General features: G+C 40.4%; 1 protein-coding gene across 1 annotated transcript in view; it reads right to left on the bottom strand.

Annotated features, from left to right (window-relative positions):
- Positions 1-3783: 3783 nt before the first annotated feature.
- Positions 3784-21852, bottom strand: part of LOC135524880 (calpain-2 catalytic subunit-like) — a 54561-nt gene continuing 36492 nt past the window's right edge. Inside the window, exon 6 of the mRNA XM_064952735.1 lies at positions 3784-4220. Coding sequence (XP_064808807.1) covers positions 3784-4220 — 437 coding nt within the window. The remainder of the gene's footprint in view (positions 4221-21852) is intronic.

Below are 21852 nucleotides of genomic sequence, written 5' to 3'. Positions count from 1 at the left end.
TTTTTGCTTTGTCATTATGGGGTATTGTGATATCATTATGGGGTATTGTGGTGACATTATGGGGTAGTGTGATGTAATTATGGGGTATTGTGATGTAATTATGGGGTATTGTGATGTAATTATGGGGCATTGTGATGTAATTATGGGGTATTGTGATGTAATTATGGGGTATTGTGATATCATTATGGGGTATTAGGACGTCATTATGGGGTATTGTGATGTAATTATGGGGTATTGTGTGTAGATTAATGAGGGGGGAAAAACATTAATAAATGTTAGAAAAAGGCTGTAACTTCACAAAATTGGGAAAAAGTAAAGAGGTCTGAATACTTTCCAATAAAAAATGTAATACTTTTTTTTTCACATAAAAGCGTTTTCACCAACATTTCTTGCATAATACAAACAATATCTCCACCCCAATGCTCCTCAACACTGGGGCCCTACAAGGGTGCATTCTCAGTCCTCTCCTGTACTCCCTGTTCTCACAAGACTGCGTGGCCATGCACGCCTCCAACTCAATCATCAAGTTTGCAGACGACACTATAGTGGTAGGCTTGTTAACCAACAACGACGAGACGGCCTACAGGGAAGAGGTGAGGACCCTCGGAGTGTGATGTCAGGAAAATAACCTCTCACTCAACGTCAACAAAACAAAGGAGATGTTCGTGGACTTCAGGCAACAGCAGAGGGAGCACCTCATATTTGTATTTGTATTTATTATGTCAAAGCAGCAGACACTCTTCCTGGCAGTTTATTATGACATGTTATACCATTTGAAAAACATTACAATACATTCACAGATTTCACAACACAATGTGTGCCCTCAGGCCCCTACTCCAGCACTACCGCATATCTACAGCACTACTTCCATGTGTACAGTTGAAGTCGGGAAGTTTACAAACACTTAGGTTGGAGTCATTAAAACTTGTATTTCAGACACTCCACAAATGTCTTGTTAACAAACTATAGTTTTGTCAAGTCGGTTAGAACATCTACTTTGTGCATGACACAAGTCATTTTTTCAACAATTGTATACAGACAGATTATTTCACATGTAATTAACTGTATCACAATTCCAGTGGGTCAGAGGTTAACACTAAACACTAAATTGACAGAAAATGTCACGGCTTTAGAAGCTTCTGACATGCTAATTGACATCATTTTGAGTCAATTGGAGGTGTACCTGTGGATGTACTTCAAGGCCTACCTTCAAATTCAGCACCTGTTTGCTTGACATCATGGGAAAATCAGCCAAGACCTCAGAAAAATAATTGTAGTCCTCCAAAAGTCTGGTTCATCCTTGGGAGCAATTTCTAAAGGCTTGAAGGTACCACTTTCACCTGTACAAACAATAGTACTATTATACTAGTACTATTGTTTATATAAACACCATGGGACCACGCAGCCGTCATGCCGCTCAGGAAGGAGACACATTCAGTCTCCTAGAGATGAACGTACTTTGGTGTGAAAAGTGCAAATCAATCCCAGAAAAACAGCAAAGGACCTTGTGAAGATGCTGGAGGAAACAGGCACAAAATATCGACATAACATGAAAGGCTGCTCAGCAAGGAAGAAGCCACTGCTCCAAAACCGACATAAAAAAACAGACTACGGTTTGCAACTGCACATGGGGACAAAGATCAGACTTTTTGGAGAAATGTCCTCTGGTCTGATGAAACAAAAATAGAACTGTTTGGCAATAATGACCATCGTTATGTTTGGAGGAAAAAAGGGATGCTTGCAAAACACTGTCCCAACTGTGAAGCACTGGGGTGCTAGCATCATGTTGTGGGGGTGGCAGCATCATGTTGTGGGGGTGGCAGCATCATGTTGTGGGGGTGGCAGCATCATGTTGTGGAGGTGGTAGCATCATGTTGTGGGGGTGGCAGCATCATGTTGTGGGGGTGGCAGCATCATGTTGTTGGGGTGGCAGCATCATGTTGTGGTGGTGGCAGCATCATGTTGTGGGGTGGCAGCATCACATTGTGGGGGTGGCAGCATCATGTTGTGGGGTGGCAGCATCACATTGTGGGGGTGGCAGCATCACGTTGTGGGGTGGCAGCATCATGTTGTTGGGGTGGCAGCATCATGTTGTGGTGGTGGCAGCATCATGTTGTGGGGTGGCAGCATCATGTTGTGGGGGTGGCGGCATCATGTTGTGGGGTGGCAGCATCACATTGTGGGGGTGGCAGCATCACGTTGTGGGGTGGCAGCATCATGTTGTGGGGGTGGCAGCATCACGTTGTGGGGGTGGCAGCATCATGTTGTGGGGGTGGCAGCATCATGTTGTGGGGGTGGCAGCATCATGTTGTGGGGGTGGCAGCATCACATTGTGGGGGTGGCAGCATCATGTTGTGGGGGTGGCAGCATCACGTTGTGGGGGTGGCAGCATCATGTTGTGGGGCTGGCAACATCACGTTGTGGGGCTGGCAGCATCATGTTGTGGGGGTGGCAGCATCATGTTGTGGGGGTGGCAGCATCATGTTGTGGGGGTGGCCACATCATGTTGTGGGGGTGGCAGCATCATGTTGTGGGGGTGGCAGCATCATGTTGTGGGGGTGGCCACATCATATTGTGGGGGTGGCAGCATCACATTGTGGGGGTGGCAGCATCATGTTGTGGGGGTGGCAGCATCACGTTGTGGGGGTAAGAGCGTCTGCTAAATGACTTAAATGTAAATGTAAATGGTAGCAGCATCATGTTGTTGGGGTGGCAGCATCACGTTGTGGGGGTAAGAGCATCTGCTAAATGACTTAAATGTAAATGTAAATGGTAGCAGCATCATGTTGTTGGGGTGGCAGCATCATGTTGTGGGGGTGGCCACATCATATTGTGGGGGTGGCAGCATCATGTTGTGGGGGTGGCAGCATCATGTTGTGGGGGTGCTTTTCTGCAGGAGGGACTGGTGCACTTCACAAAATAGATGACTTCATGAGAATGAAAATGAAGCAACATCTCAAGACATCTGTCAGGAAGTTAAAGTTTGGTCGCAAATGGGGTATTCCAAATCGACAATGACCCCAAGCATACTTCGAAAGTTGTGAAACAATGGCTTAAGGACAGCAAAGTCAAGGTATTGGAGTGGCCATCACAAAGCCCTGACCTCAATCCCATTGAACATTTGTGGGCAGAATTGAAAAAGTGTGTGCAAGCAAAGGAGACCTACAAACCTTTCTATTTATTTATTTTATTTCACCTTTATTTAACCAGGTTAGGCCAATTGAGAACAAGTTCTCATTTACAACTGCGACCTGGCCAAAATAAAGCAAAGCAGTGGGACATGGAATAAACAAACATAGTAAAGTCATTACGCAGTGAGTGCAAATGAGGTAAGATTAGGCAAGTTAAGGCAATAAATAGGCCATAGTGGTGAAATAATTACAATTTATCAATTAAACACTGGAGTGATAGATGTGCAGAAGATGAATGTGCAAGTAGAGATACTGGGGTGCAAAGGAGCAAAAAAATAATCAAGCAACCCAGAAAAGTGCTAAAGATAGTGTAAGAAACAAGGTTGTCGTTGGTAGGGATTAAACTTCTTCGGGATCAGTGTCCCTTCCACGGGATGTTTGAGCTGACGTAGGCTAATGCGATTGGTTGCAAGTAACAAGAACATTTCCCAGGACATAGACATATCTGATATTGGCAGAAAGCAGAAAGCTTAAATTCTTGTTAATTTAACTGCACTGTCCAATTTACAGTAGCTATTACAGTGAACAAATACCATGCTATTGTTTGAGGAGAGTGCACAGTTATGAACATGAAAATGTATTAATATTCAAATTAGGCACATTTGGGCAGTCTTGTTATGTCCTGTACTCCTGCTCCTTGGTAGCACAGGGTTTTTGACTTGGGGACCGAGATGTTTCTCACCATAGAGCTGCCTATGATGACAGCTGGTGATGTTGAATGGACCGGTCTCTCAGGCAGCCTCGCGGTGTGGTGAGGCTGGGAGCTCCAAAGAGCTGAACCAGAGGTAAAAGCCACCGGAGAGGGAGAAAGAACCGAGGATGAAGAAGCAGGTACCTCCGGATCCAATCTTGATTGGGAAGCCACCAAAGACGAAGGCGCCGGAACCTCTGAATCCAGGTCGGCAAAGCTGTTTCTGGTCTGTGTTCCGGGCTCAACGTCTCCATGGAGACCCTCGTTATGGAGACGCCTTCTTCGACTTCCACGGCAAGTGACGTATCGCCTGGTTGGTCGAGACCAGTGTCCGGCTACTGGGGTAGAAGCAAAAGAAAAAGTAGATGGGCGTGGGTTCCCCAGTAGCTTATGTAGCTTTTCTACCTGCTTGCTAAGAGTAGCTACTTCGCTCCAGTAGTCCTACGCAAGCAGTTGCTACATTGAAAGTCAGCGAGGTCCACATTGTCCCGGAACAAAGCAAAGTAAACACAGCTCCTGCAACGCTGGAAATGTTCAATAGCGGCCCCCAATTTGAGACCACCGAGCCAGCTAGGCTGGCTGAGCACTCATGTCTCTCCCCCTATACGGAATCTGTCAGGATCCCGGGACAGATAGTAGCGTTCACAGCAATTTAGCCCAACAGAGCCGCAGGATTAAAAATAAAATAAAAGTATATAACACCGCTGTCAGCTTTTTAACCGAGGTCTTTAGTTCAGGTTTCGGAGTTCAACAGCGTTCAAACACAACAAGCATACGTCACGCTCTGGTTGAGAGAATCCACATCGACGGGACAGTAGTGGAGATGGTAGAAAGTTTTAAGTTTCTCGGCGTACACATCAAGGACAAACTGTGATATCACAACAGCACATCCGATCCAAGTGCTGGGAAAAAAAGATGTTAGCAAGGAAGGTCTGCCTTGTTCAAGGGCAGGACGCCAGATTTTTACCTTGTCAGCTCGGGGGATTCGGTCTAGCAGCCTTTCAGTTACTGTCTCAATGCTCTAACCACTAGGCTACCTGCCGCGCCACAATATACTATAGTACAGTACAGTACGCTCTAACCACTAGGCTACCTGCAGCCCCACAATATACTATAGTACAGTACAGTACGCTCTAACCACTAGGCTACCTGCAGCCCCACAATATACTATACTACAGTACTAACAGTACAGCTCTAATCACTAGGCTACCTGCCGTGCCACAATATACTATACTACAGTACAGTACGCTCTAACCACTAGGCTACCTGCCGTGCCACAATATACTATAGTACAGTACAGTACAGTACACTCTAACCACTAGGGTACCTGTCGCACCACAATATACTATAGTACAGTACAGTACGCTCTAATCACTAGGCTACCTGCAGCCCCACAATATACTATAGTACAGTACAGTACGCTCTAACCACTAGGCTACCTGCCGTGCCACAATATACTATACTACAGTACTAACAGTACGCTCTAACCACTAGGCTACCTGCCGTGCCACAATATACTATACTACAGTACAGTACGCTCTAACCACTAGGCTACCTGCCGTGCCACAATATACTACAGTACAGTACAGTACGCTCTAATCACTAGGCTACCTGCAGCCCCACAATATACTATAGTACAGTACAGTACGCTCTAATCACTAGGCTACCTGCAGCCCCACAATATACTATACTACAGTACTAACAGTACAGCTCTAATCACTAGGCTACCTGCCGCGCCACAATATACTATAGTACAGTACAGTACGCTCTAATCACTAGGCTACCTGCCGTGCCACAATATACTATAGTACAGTACAGTACAGTACGCTCTAACCACTAGGCTACCTGCAGCCCCACAATATACTATACTACAGTACTAACAGTACAGCTCTAATCACTAGGCTACCTGTCGCACCACAATATACTATAGTACAGTACAGTACAGTACACTCTAACCACTAGGGTACCTGTCGCACCACAATATACTATAGTACAGTACAGTACGCTCTAATCACTAGGCTACCTGCAGCCCCACAATATACTATAGTACAGTACAGTACGCTCTAACCACTAGGCTACCTGCCGTGCCACAATATACTATACTACAGTACTAACAGTACGCTCTAACCACTAGGCTACCTGCCGTGCCACAATATACTATAGTACAGTACAGTACGCTCTAATCACTAGGCTACCTGCCGTGCCACAATATACTATAGTACAGTACAGTACGCTCTAATCACTAGGCTACCTGCCGCCCCACAATATACTATACTACAGTACTAACAGTACAGCTCTAACCACTAGGCTACCTGCCGTGCCACAATATACTATAGTACAGTACAGTACGCTCTAACCACTAGGCTACCTGCCGTGCCACAATATACTATAGTACAGTACAGTACGCTCTAACCACTAGGCTACCTGCCGTGCCACAATATACTATAGTACAGTACAGTACGCTCTAATCACTAGGCTACCTGCAGCCCCACAATATACTATACTACAGTACTAACAGTACGCTCTAATCACTAGGCTACCTGCAGCCCCACAATATACTATACTACAGTACTAACAGTACAGCTCTAACCACTAGGCTACCTGCCGTGCCACAATATACTATAGTATATAATAGTATATACTATGCTCTAACCGCTAGGCTATTAAATTGACTTGATGTTGATTATCTGTTGTTGTCTGCTTGATTTACAGCAGGTTCTGGTTAGATTTAAACAGAGAAACCATTAGGTTAATGCCTTTAGGTTTTCATATGTTTTTGTACCACAGATTGGACACCGAGTTTTACTGTGGCAATTGTGTAGGATAGACTATTGCGCAACACCCAACGCTCTTCCTATGAATTATTCTGGATATAATGACAACAAATGACATAACCTAGTGGGCTTCTTCACAAAATGATCTGGTCATGAAATAACATGACATGCATTTTGGTTTCTGTGTTACACCTGCAATTTTAAACAATAGAAGGGTCTTGAAGTAGCCTACTTGAACTTACATTATGAGCCCCAAAAAAGCCTTGAAAATTAGAAATTTCCTCAATTTGGTGCTTGAAAACGTCCTTGTAATTATTGTAGCCAATGTATATGTTATTTTGCTCCCTTATAATTATCCGTAATTTCATTTTTTGACAAGTTTGTGAGAGATGTGGCCACTTTCGTTTTGTTTCCCACAGCTTCAATTGAAATGTGTTGCGCTACTCTTTTGCGGGTAAAAACCACGTGCGGTTATTATAAGGAACACAACATCTGATGACTCCTTCCGTTTAAATAAAGGAACCTGGTTTTTGGTCACGTTTCTAATTATAAAAACAGCTATGCTGAAATTCAAATGGATCTGATTAATGCAACAGGTATTCATTATGTGTCCCTGTGTCGGCCATGTAGGCTACAGGAAAATCACCACGCATCCAAATCTATTGAGTCAGGCAATGTCCCCATTATTCTCACACATTGTAGAACATAATAATAATTTGAATTTCAATGCAATGGCAAGGACTAAAAACTGCACTATTCTGTGGTAATGGCACTTTTCTGTGCCCATTTAGGCCAATTATTTTTTAGAAAGACCCTAAATGCATTACTGTTTATGATGTATTGATTTATTTTTCTTGTTGTGATGTAACTGTTTTAACCTTGTTTGGAACCTAGGAAGCAGCCAATCGGAGATCCAATTAAATTAAAAAAATTGCATGTGATTGTTGTGAGATTTGTAGTGGTCGTTGTATCGTGCTATGCATTAGCCCAGCAGCAGTGGCATTGTATCGTGCTATGCATTGGCCCAGCAGCAGTGGCGTTGTATCGTGCTATGCATTAGCCCAGCAGCAGTGGCATTGTATCGTGCTATGCAATAGCCCAGCAGCAGTGGCATTGTATCGTGCTATGCATTAGCCCAGCAGCAGTGGCGTTGTATCGTACTATGCATTAGCCCAGCAGCAGTGGCGTTGTATCATGCTATGCATTAGCCCAGCAGCAGTGGCATTGTATCGTGCTATGCATTAGCCCAGCAGCAGTGGCATTGTATCGTGCTATGCATTAGCCCAGCAGCAGTGGCGTTGTATCGTGCTATGCATTAGCCCAGCAGCAGTGGCATTGTATCGTGCTATGCATTAGCCCAGCAGCAGTGGCATTGTATCGTGCTATGCATTAGGCCAGCAGCAGTGGTTTTGTATCGTGCTATGCATTAGCCCAGCAGCAGTGGCATTGTATCGTGCTATGCATTAGCCCAGCAGCAGTGGCATTGTATCGTGCTATGCATTAGCCCAGCAGCAGTGGCGTTGTATCGTGCTATGCATTATCCCAGCAGCAGTGGCGTTGTATCGTGCTATGCATTAGCCCAGCAGCAGTGGCGTTGTATCGTGCTGTGCATTAGCACAGCAGTAGTGGCGCTGGCAATAGATGTAACCCATTATGATCCATCACATTCTCTTTCCTAATAGACCACCACAAACACACACCCCACAGCGCAGCTTTCAGGCATGACAGGCTTTCAGCCATCATTCTAACGATAATGACACGTTAAAGAGTTCTCCGCTAGCTTACCAGTGATACAAACAGTGGAAAACCATAGCCTTATGTTACGATGGGGCTATCTAGAGAGCTGAAGTGAACTAGGTTACTGCTACGGTACTGTACGTGTTCTGTAACAGCTGACTGTTATTTTCTGCTAGTTTTCAGCTCTGTATCAGTTGATGTCATTATCTGTGATCTAGGATAGGTCAAAATGGCACCACAGACCCAGCAAGCCAAACAACGATGAGTAAGACCTAGGGAGGAAAACAAGGATGAGTCACAATGCCTTTTTGTCTTTTTGTTAATGAGACCAGCAGCATACATGCTGCAGAGAGAGAGAGAGAGAGAGAGAGGAGAGAGAGAGAGATAGAGAGAGAGAGAGAGAGAGAGAGAGAGAGAGAGAGAGAGAGAGAGAGAGAGAGAGAGAGAGAGATACAATATGTGTATGCGTTCAGCCCCAGAAGTCTATGTGCAGCCGTATGTGTGTCTATGAGCATGCATTTTTATGGGACTGCCTAGGGCAAATTCTACTCCACATTTCACTCTGAAGACGCTCCTTACGAACCAGCTACACCCAACCATCTGGCTAGGCGCGTGTACAAAGCACCACACCAGTGCCTCCAACCAGAATCATAGTCCATAATTTTCTGTTTGTTTCATGACAATTCTTCATGTTGAATCGGTGAAAACAGCCGGTGATTGCCGGCACCGAGCAGGTGGTCACTATAATACACGCGATATGACGTCCGTTGTAGCCCTTGTTGAGGGCTAGCGCACACCATGCTAGCGCACACCATGCTAGCGCACACCATGCTAGCGCACACCATGCTAGCGCACACCATGCTAGACACACCATGCTAGCGCACACCATGCTAGCGCACACCATGCTAGACACACCATGCTAGCGCACACCATGCTAGCGCACACCATGCTAGACACACCATGCTAGCGCACACCATGCTAGCGCACACCATGCTAGCGCACACCATGCTAGACACACCATGCTAGACACACCATGCTAGACACACCATGCTAGCGCACACCATGCTAGCGCACACCATGCTAGACACACCATGCTAGACACACCATGCTAGACACACCATGCTAGTCACAGAATCAGCTGCTTTGTCTGGACTCAGGTACAAAAGCAGCATGACTCAGTGTGTGTTCCAAATGGCACCCCATTCACCTGGTTAGAGCCCTATGGTCCCTGGTCAGAAGTAGTGCACTATATAGGGAATAGAGCCCTATGGCCCCTGGTCTAAAGGAGTGTACTATATAGTGAATAATAATAATAATAATAATAATATATCCCATTTAGCAGACGCTTTTGTCCAAAGCGACTTACAAGTCGGCTGGGGCCACTACTTTTACATATGGGTGGCCCCAGTGGGAATCGAACCCACGACGCTTGGCGTTGCAAGCGCCATGCTCAACCGACTGAGCCACACAGGACTATGGTCCCTGGTCTAAAGTAGTGCACTATATAGGGAATAGAACCCCAAGGTCCCTGGTCAGAAGTAGTGCACTATATAGGGAATAGAGTCCTATGGTCCCTGGTCTAAAGTAGTGCACTATATAGGGAATAGAGTCCTATGGTCCCTGGTCAGAAGTAGTGCACTATATAGGGAATAGAGCCCTATGGTCCCTGGTCTAAAGGAGTGTACTATATAGTGAATAGAGTCCTATGGTCCCTGGTCTAAAGTAGTGCACTATATAGGGAATAGAACCCCAAGGTCCCTGGTCAGAAGTAGTGCACTATATAGGGAATAGAGCCCTATGGCCCCTGGTCTAAAGGAGTGTACTATATAGTGAATAGAGTCCTATGGTCCCTGGTCTAAAGTAGTGCACTATATAGGGAATAGAACCCCAAGGTCCCTGGTCAGAAGTAGTGCACTATATAGGGAATAGAGCCCTATGGCCCCTGGTCTAAAGGAGTGTACTATATAGGGAATAGAGTCCTATGGTCCCTGGTCAGAAGTAGTGCACTATATAGGGAATAGAGTCCTATGGTCCCTTGTCAGAAGTAGTGCACTATATAGGGAATAGAGTCCTATGGTCCCTGGTCAGAAGTAGTGCACTATATAGGGAATAGAGTCCTATGGTCCCTGGTCAGAAGTAGTGCACTATATAGGGAATAGAGTCCTATGGTCCCTGGTCAGAAGTAGTGCACTATATAGGGAATAGAGTCCTATGGTCCCTGGTCAAAAGTAGTGCACTATATAGGGAATAGAGTCCTATGGTCCCTGGTCAGAAGTAGTGCACTATATAGGGAATAGAGTCCTATGGTCCCTGGTCAGAAGTAGTGCACTATGTGTAACTGTTTACTTGGAATGAGGGAGAGAATAAAATGAGATAAAGGGAGAGTGAAATAGGAGCCAGGTTCAAATATGCAGAAGGATAGAAGTATATATGAAAGAATGAGGACAGCGTGAGTTTATTCATGAATGTGTACAGTATATATTACAATGAGAAAGAAAGAGTGAGAGGAGGAGGAAGATAGGAGGAATGAAGGGTGAGAGGAGAATGATAGCTGTATGAAGAGAGGTGAATGATAGCTATATGAAGAAAGGAGAAGGATGGCTGTATGAAGAGAGGAGAATGATAGCTATATGAAGAGAGGAGAATGATAGCTATATGATGATAGCTATATGAAGAGAGGGGAATGATAGCTATATGAAGAGAGGAGAAGGATAGCTATATGAAGAGAGGAGAATGATAGCTATATGATGATAGCTATATGAAGAGAGGGGAATGATAGCTGTATGAAGAGAGGAGAATGATAGCTGTATGAAGAGAGGAGAATGATAGCTGTATGAAGAGAAGAGAATGATAGCTATATGAAGAGAGGAGAATGATAGCTATATGAAGAGAGGAGAATGATGGCTATATGAAGAGAGGAGAATGAGAGCTATATGAAGAGAGGGGAAGGATGGCTATATGAATATGCTATATGGACTTTGATGCAGGGCTAAGTTTAAACATTAATCATGTGTTTTTTCCCTTGTATGCACACACATACACACACACACACACACACACACACACACACACACACACACACACACACACACACACACACACACACACACACACGCATACATACACACACTCACACGTATTCCTCTGTAGGCTTCCCTCTGTGTTGAAACGAGCTCAGTGATAAACAGGCTTCCCTCTTTGTTGAAGCAACCTCAGTGCTAGACAGGCTTCCCTCTGTGTTGAAGCAACCTCAGTGCTAGACAGTCTTCCTTCTGTGTTGAAGCAACCTCAGTGCTAGACAGGCTTCCCTCTGTGTTGAAGCAACCTCAGTGCTAGACAGGCTTCCTTCTGTGTTGAAGCAACCTCAGTGCTAGACAGGCTTCCCTCTGTGTTGAAGCAACCTCAGTGCTAGACAGGCTTCCTTCTGTGTTGAAGAAACCTCAGTGCGAGACCGGCTTCCCTCTGTGTTGAAGCAGCATCAGTGCTAGACAGGCTTCCTTCTGTGTTGAAGCAGGCTCAGTGCTAGACAGGCTTCCCTCTGTGTTAAAGCAACCTCAGTGCTAGACAGGCTTCCCTCTGTGTTAAAGCAACCTCAGTGCTAGACAGGCTTCCCTCTGTGTTAAAGCAACCTCAGTGCTAGACAGGCTTCCCTCTGTGTTGAAGCAGGCTCAGTGCTAGACAGGCTTCCCTCTGTGTTGAAGCAAGCTCTTCCCTCAGGCATTGAGAATCAAAGGCTGCACGCCCTATGACATCTGGCTTTCACAGTACGCCACGCCGTCACACACACACACACACACACACACACACACACACACACACACACACGCACGCACACACACACACACACGGACCCACAGATGCCAAGATGCATTGCACACAGGCACCCCTCACATATAATGACAGTTGTTGGTCGTAGTGCCTGAGACAGAAGTGGATGTATGTATGTTTTGGGAGGTAGAGAAGAGAAGAGAGCTCTGTGTATGAATGTGGTTTAGATGAGGGTGATGGGAGGTAGAGAAGACAACTCTGTGTATGAATGTGGTTTAGATGAGGGTGTTGGGAGGTAGAGAAGAGGGCTCTGTGTATGAATGTGGTTTAGATGAGGGTGTTGGGAGGTAGAGAAGAGGGCTCTGTGTATGAATGTGATTTAGATGAGGGTGTTGGGAGGTAGAGAACACAGCTCTGGGTATGAATGTGGTTTAGAGGAGGGTGATGGGAGCTAGAGAACACAGCTCTGGGTATGAATGTGGTTTAGAGGTGGGTGTTGGGAGCTAGAGAACACAGCTCTGGGTATGAATGTGGTTTAGAGGAGGGTGATGGGAGCTAGAGAACACAGCTCTGGGTATGAATGTGGTTTAGAGGAGGGTGATGGGAGCTAGAGAACACAGCTCTGGGTATGAATGTGATTTAGATGAGGGTGTTGGGAGCTAGAGAACACAGCTCTGTGTATGAATGTGGTTTAGAGGTAGGTGTTGGGAGCTAGAGAACACAGCTCTGGGTATGAATGTGGTTTAGAGGAGGGTGATGGGAGCTAGAGAACACAGCTCTGGGTATGAATGTGGTCTCGAGGTGGGTGATGGGAGCTAGAGAACACAGCTCTGTGTATGAATGTGGTTTAGAGGTGGGTGTTGGGAGCTAGAGAACACAGCTCTGTGTATGAATGTGGTTTAGAGGTGGGTGTTGGGAGCTAGAGAACACAGCTCTGTGTGTGAATGTGGTTTAGAGGTGGGTGTTGGGAGCTAGAGAACACAGCTCTGTGTATGAATGTGGTTTAGAGGTGGGTGTTGGGAGCTAGAGAACACAGCTCTGTGTATGAATGTGGTTTAGAGGTGGGTGTTGGGAGCTAGAGAACACAGCTCTGTGTATGAATGTGGTTTAGAGGTGGGTGTTGGGAGCTAGAGAACACAGCTCTGGGTATGAATGTGGTTTAGAGGTGGGTGTTGGGAGCTAGAGAACACAGCTCTGTGTATGAATGTGGTTTAGAGGTGGGTGTTGGGAGGTAGAGAACACAGCTCTGGGTATGAATGTGGTTTAGATGAGGGTGTTGGGAGGTAGAGAACACAGCTCTGTGTATGAATGTGGTTTAGAGGTGGGTGTTGGGAGCTAGAGAACACAGCTCTGGGTATGAATGTGGTTTAGAGGAGGGTGTGTGTGTGTTGGAAGGGTTGGGGCTATCTTATCTCACAGTAAAGGTTTAATATTCCATACACGTCCTAGCGTCTATCACCCTAACCCCAGCACAAACCCTCCACTGGAATTGCATCAGTCTCTCCACAATATTTAGTGAGTAAAGTGGTGTTATTTACATGTATTGATAATGAAAAGATAAGGCCCTCAGGTGGATTTATCCATTGGTAGACTAATCTGTCACACACACACACACACACACACACACACACACACACACACACACACACACACACACACACACACACACACACACACACACACACACACACACACACACACACCCTCGCTACTCCTGTTGAGTAGGCAGGTATTTCTCTTTTCATCAGTATCTCGACAAAGAACCATTTATTTCACCTGCATAGCATTTGAAGACAGTCCCATGACAATACTGCCACCTGCAGGCAGCAGTTATTAACTGTAGGCTATAGTGGGGTCATGAGGTGGTTTATAATAATGGTGGTTTACAATACTGATTCGGGTGATATCAGACACGGAATGTTCCCTAAACTCCATAAAGTGCAATACATTTGAGCAGGGCCTATAGGGAATTGAGAACACAATCAGTGTCTGACATTCTGGAGAATTTGGGACATAGCCAAATGTACTGCCGTGATTGTTTTATGATTGTCACATTGTCATTGTGACCTTGCATACTCAGACAGAAAATATTGATGTTTGTCTCATCCAGAGGAAAAGGGATAATGGTGCTATTGGAAGAAGTGTGTGCTGATTGCATGTGTTGTTTATCCATGAGTAATTTGTTGTGATCAAGGCAGAAAGGTGAACCTGTGGGGTTTAGTTGGTGGGGCACTTTGGGGTGACAGGATTTGCTTTGTGGGTTTGGATGCTAGCTGGCCTGTGAGTCGCTTATAGATCTATACCATATTATAGAACTAAACCATCTTATAGAACTATACAATCTTATAGAACTATACATTTTTATAGAACTATACCATCTTATAGAACTATACCATCTTGTAGAACTATACCATCTTATAGATCTATACCATCTTATTGAACTATACCATCTTATAGAACTATACCATCTTATAGAACGATACCATCTTCTATCTTATTGAACTATACCATCTTATAGAACTATACCATCTTATAGATCTATACCATATTATAGAACTAAACCATCTTATAGGACTATACCATCTTATAGAACTATACATTTTTATAGAACTATACCATCTTATAGAACTATACCATCTTGTAGAACTATACCATCTTATAGATCTATACCATCTTATTGAACTATACCATCTTATAGAACTATACCATCTTATAGATCTATACCATCTTATAGAACTAAACCATCTTATAGAACTATACCATCTTCTATCTTATTGAACTATACCATCTTATAGAACTATACCATCTTATAGAACTATACCATCTTATAGATCTATACCATCTTATAGAACTATACATTCTTATAGAACTATACCATCTTATAGAACAATACCATCTTATAGAACTATACCATCTTATAGAACCATACCATCTCATAGAACTATACATTTTTATAGAACTATACCATCTTATAGAACTATACATTTTTATAGAACTATACCATCTTATTGAACTATACATTTTTATAGAACTATACCATCTTATAGAACTATACCATCTTATAGAACTATACCATCTTATAGAACTATACATTTTTATAGAACTATACCATCTTATAGAACTATACATTTTTATAGAACTATACCATCTTATAGAACTATACATTTTTATAGAACTATACCATCTTATAGAACTATACCATCTTATAGAACTATACATTTTTATAGAACTATACCATCTTATAGAACTATACCATCTTATAGAACTATACATTTTTATAGAACTATACCATCTTATAGAACTATACATTTTTATAGAACTATACCATCTTATAGAACTATACATTTTTATAGAACTATACCATCTTATAGAACTATACATTTTTATAGAACTATACCATCTTATTGAACTATACATTTTTATAGAACTATACCATCTTATAGAACTATACCATCTTATAGAACTATACATTTTTATAGAACTATACCATCTTATAGAACTATACCATCTTATAGAACTATACATTTTTATAGAACTATACCATCTTATAGAACTATACATTTTTATAGAACTATACCATCTTATAGAACTATACCATCTTATAGAACTATACATTTTTATAGAACTATACCATCTTATTGAACTATACCATCTTATAGAACTATACCATCTTATAGAACTATACCATCTTCTATCTTATTGAACTATACCATCTTATAGAACTATACCATCTTATAGAACTATACCATCTTATAGAACTATACCATCTTATAGATCTATACCATCTTATAGAACTAAACCATCTTATAGAACTATACCATCTTATAGAACTATACCATCTTATAGAACTATACCATCTTCTATCTTATTGAACTATACCATCTTATAGAACTATACCATCTTATAGAACTAAACCATCTTATAGAACTATACCATCTTCTATCTTATTGAACTATACCATCTTATAGAACTATACATTCTTATAGAACTATACCATCTTATAGAACTATACCATCTTATAGATCTATACCATCTTATAGAACTATACATTCTTATAGAACTATACCATCTTATAGAACTAAACCATCTTATAGATCTATACCATCTTATAGAACTATACATTCTTATAGAACTATACCATCTTATAGAACTATACCATCTTATAGAACTATACCATCTTATAAAACTATACCATCTTATAGAACTATACCATCTTATAGAACTATACCATCTTCTATCTTATTGAACTATACCATCTTATAGAACTATACCATCTTATAGAACTAAACCATCTTATAGAACTATACCATCTTCTATCTTATTGAACTATACCATCTTATAGAACTAAACCATCTTATAGAACTATACCATCTTCTATCTTATTGAACTATACCATCTTATAGAACTATACCATCTTATAGAACTATACCATCTTATAGAACTATACCATCTTATAGAACTATACCATCTTATTGAACTATACCATCTTATAGAACTATACCATCTTATAGATCTATACCATCTTATAGAACTATACCATCTTATAGAACTATACCATCTTATAGAACTATACCATCTTATAGAACTATACCATCTTATAGATCTATACCATCTTATAGAACTATACCATCTTATAGAACTATACCATCTTATAGATCTATACCATCTTATAGAACTATACCATCTTATAGAACTATACCATCTTATAGAACTATACCATCTTCTATCTTATTGAACTATACCATCTTATAGAACTATACCATCTTATAGAACTATACCATCTTATAGAACTATACCATCTTATAGAACTATACCATCTTATTGAACTATACCATCTTATAGAACTATACCATCTTATAGAACTATACCATCTTATAGATCTATACCATCTTATAGAACTATACATTCTTATAGAACTATACCATCTTATAGAACTATACCCTTTTATAGAAATATACATTCTTATAGAACTATACCATCTTCTATCTTATAGAACTATACATTCTTATAGAACTATACCATCTTATAGAACTATACCATCTTATAGATCTATACCATCTTATAGAACTATACATTCTTATAGAACTATACCATCTTATAGAACTATACCATCTTATAGAACTATACCCTTTTATAGAAATATACATTCTTATAGAACTATACCATCTTCTATCTTATAGAACTATACCATCTTATTGAACTATACCATCTTATAGAACTATACATTCTTATAGAACTACACCATCTTCTATCTTATAGAACTAAACCATCTTCTATCTTATTGAACTATACCATCTTTTTGAACTATACCATTTTATAGAAATATACATTCTTATAGAACTATAACATGTTATAGAAATATACCATCTTATTGAACTATACCATCTTATTGAACTATACCATCTTATTGAACTATACCATCTTATTGAACTATACCATCTTATAGAACTATACCATCTTATTGAACTATACCATCTTATTGAACTATACCATCTTATTGAACTATACCATCTTATTGAACTATACCATCTTATTGAACTATACCATCTTATTGAACTATACCATCTTATTGAACTATACCATCTTATTGAACTATACCATCTTATAGAACTATACCATCTTATTGAACTATACCATCTTATTGAACTATACCATCTTATTGAACTATACCATCTTATTGAACTATACCATCTTATTGAACTATACCATCTTATTGAACTATACCATCTTATAGAACTATACATTCTTATAGAACTATATCATCTTATAGAACTATACCATCTTATGGAACTATACCATCTTATTGAACTATACCATATTATAGAACTATACCCTTTTATAGAAATATACATTCTTATAGAACTATACCATCTTCTATCTTATAGAACTATACATTCTTATAGAACTATACCATCTTATAGAACTATACATTCTTATAGAACTATACCATCTTATTGAACTATACCATCTTATTGAACTATACCATCTTATTGAACTATACCATCTTATAGAACTATACCATCTTATAGAACTATACCATCTTATAGAAATATACCATCATTTAGAACTAAACCATCTTATAGAACTATACCATCTTATAGAACTATACCATCTTATAGAAATATACCATCATTTAGAACTAAACCATCTTATAGAACTATAATATCTCATAGAACTATACCATCTCATGGAACTATACCATCTCATGGAACTATACCATCTCATGGAACTATACCATCTCATGGAACTATACCATCTCATGGAACTATAATATCTCATGTAACTATACCATCTCATGGAACTATACCGTCTCATGGAACTATACCAACATATAGAACGACACCATCTCATGGAACTATACCATCTCATGGAACTATACCATCTCATAGAACAATACCATCATGTAGAACTATACCATCCCATGGAACTATACCATATCATAGAACTATAATATCTCATTGAACTATACCATCTCATGGAACTATAATATCTCATAGAACTAAACCATCTCATGGAACTAAACCATCTCATGGAACTATACTATCTCATGGAACTATACAATCTCATGGAACTATACCATCTCATGGAACTATAATATCTTATAGAACGACACCATCTCATAGAACTATACCATCATTTAGAACTAAACCATCATTTAGAACTACACCATCTCATGGAACTATATCATCTCATGGAACTATACCATCTCATGGAGCTACACCATCTCATGGAACTATAATATCTCATAGAACTAAACTATCTCATGTAACTATAACTGTCTCATGGAACTATACCATCTCATGGAACTATACCATCTCATGGAACTATACCATCTCATGGAACAATAATATCTCATAGAACTAAACCATCTCATGGAACTATACCATCTCATGGAGCTACACCATCTCATGGAACTATAATATCTCATAGAACTAAACTACCTCATGTAACTATACCGTCTCATGGAACTATACCATCTCATGGAACTATACCAACATATAGAACGACACCATCTCATGGAACTATACCATCTCATGGAACTATACCATCTCATGGAACTATACCATCTCATGGAACTATACCATCATTTAGAACTATAACCAACTCATAGAACTATTCCATCATTTAGAACTATACCATCCCATGGAACTACACCATCTCATGGAACTATAATATCTCATAGAACTAAAATATCTCATGTAACTATACCGTCTCATGGAACTATACCAACATATAGAACGACACCATCTCATGGAACTATACCATCTCATGGAACAATACCATCATGTAGAACTATACCATCCCATGGAACTATACCATATCATAGAACTATAATATCTCATTGAACTATACCATCTCATGGAACTGTACCATCTCATGGAACTATAATATCTCATAGAACTAAACCATCTCATGGAACTAAACCATCTCATGGAACTATACTATCTCATGGAACTATACCATCTCATGGAACTATACCATCTCATGGAACTATACCATCTCATGGAACTATAACATCTCATAGAACTAAACCATCTCATGGAACTATACCATCTCATGGAGCTACACCATCTCATGGAACTATAATATCTCATAGAACTAAACTATCTCATGTAACTATACCGTCTCATGGAACTATACCATCTCATGGAACTATACCATCTCATGGAACTATACCATCATTTAGAACTATAACCAACTCATAGAACTATTCCATCATTTAGAACTATACCATTTCATAGAACTATAATATCACATTGAACTATACCATCTCATGGAACTGTACCATCTCATGGAACTATAATATCTCATGGAACTAAATCATCTCATGGAACTATACTATCTCATGGAACGATACCATCTCATGGAACTATACCATCTCATGGAACTATACCATCATTTAGAACTATACCAACTCATAGAACTATACCATCATTTAGAACTATACCATCCCATGGAACTATACCATCATTTAGAACTATACCATCTCATGGAACTATACCATCTCATGGAACTGTACCATCTCATGGAACTATACTATCTCATGGAACTATACCATCTCATGGAACTATACCATCTCATAGAACTATACAATCTCATGGAACTATACCATCTCATGGAGCTATAATATCTCATAGAACTAAACCATTTCATGCAACTATACCATCTCATGGAACCACACCATCTCATAGAACTATACCATCTAATATAACTATACCATCTCATAGAACTATACCATCTCATGGAACTATACCATTTCATGGAACTATACCATCTCATAGAACTATACCATCTCATGGAACTATAATATCTCATAGAACTAAACCATCTCATGGAACTTAACCATCTCATGGAACTAAACTATCTCATGGACCTATAACATCTCATGGAACTATACCATCTCATGGAACTATACCATCTCATGGAACTATAATATCTTATAGAACACCATCTCATAGAACTATACCATCATTTAGAACTACACCATCTCATGGAACTACATCTCATGGAACTATACCATCTCATGGAACTATACCATCTCATGGAACTATACCATCTCATGGAACTATACCATCTCATGGAACTATACCATCTCATGGAACTATACCATCTCATGGAACTATAATATCTTATAGAACACCATCTCATAGAACTATACCACCATTTAGAACTACACCATCTCATGGAACTACATCTCATGGAACTATACCATCTCATGGAACTATACCATCTCATGGAACTATACCATCTCATGGAACTATACCATCTCATGGAACTATACCATCTCATAGAACTATACCATCCCATGGAACTATACCATCTCATAGAACTACACCATCTCATGGAACTATATCATCTCATAGAACTACACCATCTCATGGAACTATACCATCTCATGGAACTATTCCATCTCATAGAACTACAACATCTCATGGAACTATACCATCTCATGGAACTATACCATCTCATAGAACTATACCATCTCATGGAACTATACCATCTCATAGAACGATACCATCTCATAGAAATATACCATCTTATAGAACTATACCATCTCATAGAACTATACCATCTCATAGAACTATACCATCTCATAGAACTATACCAACTCATGGAACTATACCTTCTCATGGAACTATAATATCTCATGGACCTATACCATCTCATGGAACTATACCATCTTATAGAACTATACCATCTCATAGAACTATACCATCTCATAGAAATATACCATCTTGTGGAACTATACCATCTCATAGAACTATACCATCTCATGGAACTATACCATTTCATGGAACTATACCATCTCATAGAACTATACCATCTCATGGAACTATAATATCTCATAGAACAAAACCATCTCATGGAAGTAAACCATCTCATGGAACTATACTATCTCATGGAACGATACCATCTCATGGAACTATACCATCTCATGGAACTATACCATCTTATAGAACTATACCATCTCATAGAACTATACCATCTCATAGAACTATACCAACTCATGGAACTACACCATCTCATGGAACTATATTATCTCATATAACTATACCATCTCATGGAACTATAGCATCTCATGGAACTATACTATCTCATGGACCTATAACATCTCATGGAACTATACTATCTCATGGAACTATACTATCTCATGGAACTATAATATCTTATAGAACGACACCATCTCATG

This window comes from Oncorhynchus masou, chromosome 31 (assembly GCF_036934945.1).
Source record: "Oncorhynchus masou masou isolate Uvic2021 chromosome 31, UVic_Omas_1.1, whole genome shotgun sequence".
NCBI lineage: Eukaryota > Metazoa > Chordata > Actinopteri > Salmoniformes > Salmonidae > Oncorhynchus > Oncorhynchus masou.
This window is presented reverse-complemented; position numbering and strand designations above follow the sequence as displayed.